We start from the raw sequence: 6,438 nt of genomic DNA, 5'->3' as shown, positions 1-6,438 counted from the left end.
GTTGTCTGTTTTCTACTTACACTGAATTGTAAGTAGCCCATAAACCTCTAACCTAAAGGATAATTCATCAAAAAAAGGGAGAAGATGATGAATCAAGGTGAAAAGAAGACAGAAAACTAGAGCACCAGAATATAAAATTGTTCTTTTCACATTAAGAGCAATAATAAAACGTGCACCAATATCAAATATCCACACTGAAGCATGGATTGGGGATCAATATTGGGGAGTATTAAATATAAAAGCAATACATACCATGATTTCCCTCCCAGTGAAAAGACACACAGGAAACTTACTGTAAAGTAAATGAAACATTGCACAGCTGGGAATAACTGAGGTGGGAGAGGACATTATTCTGAGTAGTTTCACACAGACTTCCAGCAAAAAAAACACAATCTGAGATGAAGCTCCACCTTTTTTCTGAGCTCTTTGGAGAGGAGACGTGTCATCTTATCAGTGAGATGTCTCGCAATATCTTCTTTATCTGGAACTCTGAGTCAGCAGCTGGCGATCCAGCGTGTGGTCGGGATGAGAAAACTATGTTTTGTTGTTTTTCTTTTTATAAATCCCGCCTGTATGAATTCAGGATGAAGCTCAGAATGTGGAGACCTTCCACCAACATCCACCACTGGCTGAACACATTTTGATGAGTTATATTCATTCTGGAAACTCTGAGAATACGAACAAACTAAATTATTATTTGGCTTTAGTGTTTCCTAGTGATTCTTGTATTTATATTTTCACTGGGATTGAATTGTAACATCAAGTAATTTGAAGAACACATGAATCAGAACAGGGACATGAAGTTTGATTACTCGAGGAACAGTAGAAAAGTGTAAACAATCACTTGCTTGTGCTCAATGTGATCTCTCAGTAGAACTTAATTTTTCAACACCAGTCTTTGTAAAAATCAAGAGTTTTTGCAGTGTGGTGACCAGCCATTATTAGAATAATAAAATAAAACATCTGTCTCAATTTAAATCAAGTACAGGTGAGTTGTATTTTAAGGCAACTGAATGGAAAACATCTCTAAACTAAAACTATTAGTGGTAAAAAAAAAAAAAAAATTTATACTGAAGCTCTTGTTTCATTTGTGCAGAGGAAACGTCGAAAACCTCCTTGTAATGTTCACTTGTTTTTAAAATCCTTTGGATCCATCGATCCTGGTGCTCTCAGGAACTGTTTCAGGAGTTCTCAAATGAGTCTTTCCTCCTTTAGTAGCTTCAGCACATCTGGTGCCACCATGCTGCTGGCATCGGACTGCTCCTCGGCACTGGGTCTATACGTCCCTTCAGTCTGCCTCTTCTTCTTCACGAGGACGGCCGCGACGACGGCCACAACACCAAAGATGACGGTGGGGGCGACGATAGCCGCAATGTTGACTCCCTGCAAATGGACAAAAAAAAAACCAAAACAGAACAATGACCGATTTAGTGGCACTAGATACGGCTGGATGGTATTTACTGGCCATGATAAAACTTCTTTTTTTACTTACATTAGCGTCATTAGTGGCGTTAGTGTGGGTGTTCGGTGCAATAGTGGTAGAATTCCCTGAGCAGAGAGCAGAAAGGTCAGGAACACTGTAGTAACAGCATTAATTCATTTTATCAGCAATCAGAAGAAACACTGATAATAAAAATAAAAAGCTGATAATTGGATCTGATAATCATTCATGCAGATAATGCCTTGACCCATAATATAAAGAGTACATACATATGAGTAAGGGCCTAAACCAGGGGTGTTGCTAGTAGTGCAGAACATCCGGGGCTTTAGCCCCGCACACAGTGTTGCCTCAGTTACCTTGAAAAAGTAATCTGATTACTGATTACTCCTTTAAACTAATTTGAAGCGTGATAGTACTTTGTCGCCAGCACAGAGTGTACAACAACCTTAATATTCTCATCTTTAGCTGACAAACTCAAAATAATGACTGTATTTCCAGCTAGAAAAGGCACATCTCTCTCCTCCCTCCATTGTTGCTTGTGTTTGTGTTGCTGCATGGTGTTACACCTGAGTTGTCCTCATGCTGAAAACGTGACTTGTCGCAGACGTGACGTCACTCCCCGAGATGCGAGATTTTTATTTTATTTTTGTCATTATCCTTAGTAAAAAAAATATATTTCCTCTCGTGTGTCGAGCGCCGGATGTTTTGCACTCCTGTTGGATATATGGAGAGTTAAGTTCCCAGATGCAATAATAATGCAATGGTTAATTTCCAAAAATATTAATAAACAAGATGTCACAATAAACATTACTCCCTGTTCATTTAGTGATCATAAATCTATCCATATCTCAATTTATCTTTTTCCCTCTGTTAAAAACAGCAAAGCGATATATTGGAAACTGAATAATACTCTTCTTAAATATGAAGAAGTTAAGACTAAAATTTCTCAGTTCATAAGTTTTTACTTTAATAAGTCTAAGATAAATAACTCTATTTAAATATGAATCAGGGAAATATCTGAGAATGTTTGGGAGCTATCTAGCTAAAATCAGGAAACTTGAGGAACAAAATATCATCTCTGATATCTCATTACTCTCTCAACCTCTACCAGACACCCTAACTGAAGAAGACAAAATAAAATGGTTTAATTTACAGGAAAAACTTGATGGAATCTATAGGAGAAGGGCAGAAGGAGCTTATATAAGATCACAGAAACAATGGGTTGAAAAAGGAGAACAAAACTCCACATACCTCTTCAATCTGGAGAAATATCGTGCAAAAACAAACACCATTAATCATCATTAATGATGACCATCACCATTAATGATCGAATTATTATCATATCCGAATTTTGCTCCACTTTCTACAAAAAATTACATACATCAGAATATTCTGAAAATGACACTTTATGAATTCATTACAACATACTTCTCATTTAGTGGAGTCAGATACTGAATACTGTGATCTCCCATTATCTCAAAAAGAAATCAGTGACTGTATCAATCTTCTAAAAAATAACAAATCCCCTGGTTCAGATGGTTTATCCTCTGACTTTTATAAACTATTTTCCCAACAGTTGTCACCTTTTCTTTTGCAAGTATTTAATGAAAGTTTATTCTCCAGTACCCCACCTGCAAGTATGACCCAAGGTTTGATTAACTTAATTCCTAAACCACACAAAGACCCTCTCTACATTGACAACTGGCGTCCTATCTGTCTTCTTAACAACTACTAAGAAATCCTAGCCTTAATTCTTGCTAGAAGAATAACAAAGTAATTGATGAAACGCAGTCAGTTTTTATGCCCAACAGACACATTACAGACAACATCAGACTTGTCTTAGACATGCTCGATTATTCACACCTTATCTCTGATAACAGTTTTATGCTTTTTTTAAAAAATTTTTTTAGACTTTTTTAAAGACTTTGATGCTGTGGAGCACAGTTTTATCTTCCACTCATGAAGAACATTTGGATTTGGTGACTTTTTCTGTCATGCCATCAAAACTCTTTACAATAATGCCAGTTGCTCAATCAAATTGAAGAGCTGAGAGCACCGAGATGCTCCACAGAACGCCACAGGAGATCCTTTCTCCCTGTGGCCATCAAACTTTTTAACTCTTCCCCCTTCTCCATATAGGACAATGATAATATCCCTGCATGTCCACAAACACTTTAAGCTGCTGATTCGCACCTTATCTGCTATTACATGTCAATAGCTCATGTATCTTTTTTTTATAGTTGCAATTTACTTTTATTTCATTGTATTTTTTATATTATATTTTTTATTTCTATTTGATTTGATTTATACTGTTTCCTTGTACTGCAACCCTGGCACAGCAATTTCCTTCGGGATTAATAAAGTCCTTATCTTATCTTATCTAAATTCAAATTTGGTTAATCTCGCAGGTTTACTGTTAAACGCGGTGTTTGGCAAGGTTGCCCAACATCTCCATATCTACTTTTGCTAGCTGCCCAACTCTTATGTGATCATATCAAGTGTAGTAAACTGCAAGGTATCTTTATCGCTGATATAAATGTTTTAATTAGTCAACTGGCAGATGACACGACTCTGTTTTTAAAAGACAGCTCTCAACTATCTTTAGCTATAGATGTTTTAGAACAATTTTCTAATGTGTCTGGTCTCCGTTTAAATCTCAAAAAATGTGAACTATTAGCTATAAAAGACTGTTGTGTTGAGTCAATCTCCAGTATCCCAATAAAGAACTCTGTTACATATTTAGGTATCATTATTGATAAAAATGAATCTCAAAGATGTTATAATAAGTTCATGCCAATAATTGATAAAACCAAAAAAAGATTCAATCAGTGGCTTTCACATGACTTATCTTTAAGAGGTCAAATACTCCTTTCAAAAGCCGAGAGTATATCAAGGTTAATATGCTGCCTTATCACTATGAGTTGAGAGCCGTATGTGTAAATCAACAGACAAGATTTTATTGACTTTGTTTGGAAAAACCGGACTCACTATCTTAAAAAATCTTTGTTAATGAATGAATACAGTAAAGGTGGCCTTAATCTCTTGGACGTCACCTCCCTAAATTACACCTTCAAAATTAATTGGATTAAGCGTTAGCTCATCCAACCACCTCATGGAACTTTATTCCCCACTATGTTTTCTCTTCAGTTGGTTGACTCCAGTTCTTGTTGCTCTGCACTTATAATGCTGACAAACTTCCCGTCAAACTTTCCTCATTCCATAAACAAATGTTGCTAGCATGGTGTTAATTTACAAACATAATTTTACTCCCCATAGGTTCTTTATCTGGAACAATAGATATACATCCTGTATAAAAACAAATCTATTTTGCTCCAACAATGGTTTGTCAGTTGTTTGACCAGCATGGGCGTCTTTACCGTTATGTTGGATTTATGGAACGCTATGGATCAGTAAGAAGTTTTTGGTTTGGTTGACTGTACAAAATCATGAATGTAGCCTGATTGTAGCTCGATGCTGAAACCTTGTATTATAACATATAGAACAGATGTAAAGCCTCAGAGCTTCTTTGATTATTAACAGGATGTCAGTGACGACAGAAAGGTGATAACTCGCCATCAGACTGACAAGGCTGCAAAACATGCTGTTTGTATGATGTATTTTTCTGTTAAAGGATAAGAGGCTCACTTTAAACAATATTATTATTAGTAATAATTAACGATAACGATGATGAAAAGAAGAAGAAGAAGTAGAGAAATAGCTTCTGTAGATGGTTGATTATATGAAAGAGTAAAAGCTTGGCACAAAAAGGCACAGTTTGATTTCATAGATTGAAAATTACATTGAAAAGCCAAAAACATTTTAAGTGTGAATAGAACAGCTGTTCAGATCATGCTCCTGAAAACACTGTTGGTCAAATATTGAAACTTGATGTCTGCAGGGAACATGGTGTGGGGGGAGGCTGTCAATCTTATTTCTTTAGCGTGTCAAGTAACGTGCCCTATAACATGTTTCACAAATTACAAATTGAGACAATGACTTGGCTACAGCTCGAAAAAACATTTCAGTCAAAAGATCTTTTTTTTTTTTTTTTGCTTTAATCCATGAATTCAGTTGAATTATGCACTTTTGTTCAGAAGAATGCAATTTGACTGAATTAGTTGAATTATTTAATTTTGAAGAATGCACTTTTGTTCCCTATGGCAGCTTTTTGAGTTAACTGATAGGCTCTTTATTTACAAATGTAGCTACAGATGATGACAAAATCAATCTTGGATAGAAAAGAGCATTAAAAATAGCAACAACTGACGAATCGTGACTCCAATAATCAAATGGAATCGACATTTGTTGTAATCGAAGAATCGAAGCTCCCATAATTGTAATGGAATGGAATCGTGAGGTACCCTTGTTGGAACACCCTTATAAATCATGTCTCAAGCCAGAGCTCTGACATCATGCTGACAACATACATCCTCTGTGGGTTTTGTTTTCTTTTGTTTTTTTTTTATTCTTATCGTTGCAGGATTGAGTGTGTGCGTGTTGCATGAAGGTGTGGTCAGAAAGTTGTCTGATTTGTGTGGGAGAGCGCTGAGGACGAGTGGGATGGTTACTGACTCACCCCACACAGGATTACTGCTCAGCACCAGCAGTAAAACACTCCCGACCACGACTCCAGGTATGGCGGGCACATCCGGGCACGCTGCCATCTCTCTCTACCTGTGACCAGCAGGACCAAGCGGGGGCCGTCCGGGGCTTCTGGGCATCAGCTCGGGTCCATTTCATCAGGTGCACCGTGTGGATTTATCGCTTCCCTCGAACAAAACACATCATTGGCAGTCAATGAATAATACAAATATACTTTTTTTTGAAAAGACATTCTAAGGTCACCGCTTAGCTCATCTGGTACCGCGCGCGTCCCATGTACCGAGATTCTGCAGCGGGCTCGGGTTCGATTCTCGGCCGGCTCTCCGGGTGGGCTGGCCTACAGTACACAACATTTACCATTCCCTCCTTTTAATTCTGCATGTTAGTGTAAATTT

At 37.2% G+C, this 6,438-nt stretch overlaps 1 protein-coding gene across 1 annotated transcript; it reads right to left on the bottom strand.

Annotated features, from left to right (window-relative positions):
- Nucleotides 1-117: 117 nt before the first annotated feature.
- On the bottom strand, nt 118-6,424 carry LOC119016300 (protein crumbs homolog 3-like). The gene is made up of 4 exons (XM_037092065.1): nt 6,324-6,424; nt 6,018-6,205; nt 1,493-1,548; nt 118-1,383 (listed from the first exon to the last, which is right to left on the bottom strand). Exons 2-4 carry the CDS (start codon nt 6,103-6,105, stop codon nt 1,192-1,194), a joined length of 336 nt encoding a protein of 111 aa, XP_036947960.1. The 5' UTR covers nt 6,106-6,205; nt 6,324-6,424; the 3' UTR covers nt 118-1,191.
- Nucleotides 6,425-6,438: the final 14 nt, after the last annotated feature.

Source organism: Acanthopagrus latus, unplaced genomic scaffold, assembly GCF_904848185.1.
Source record: "Acanthopagrus latus isolate v.2019 unplaced genomic scaffold, fAcaLat1.1, whole genome shotgun sequence".
NCBI lineage: Eukaryota > Metazoa > Chordata > Actinopteri > Spariformes > Sparidae > Acanthopagrus > Acanthopagrus latus.
This window is presented reverse-complemented; position numbering and strand designations above follow the sequence as displayed.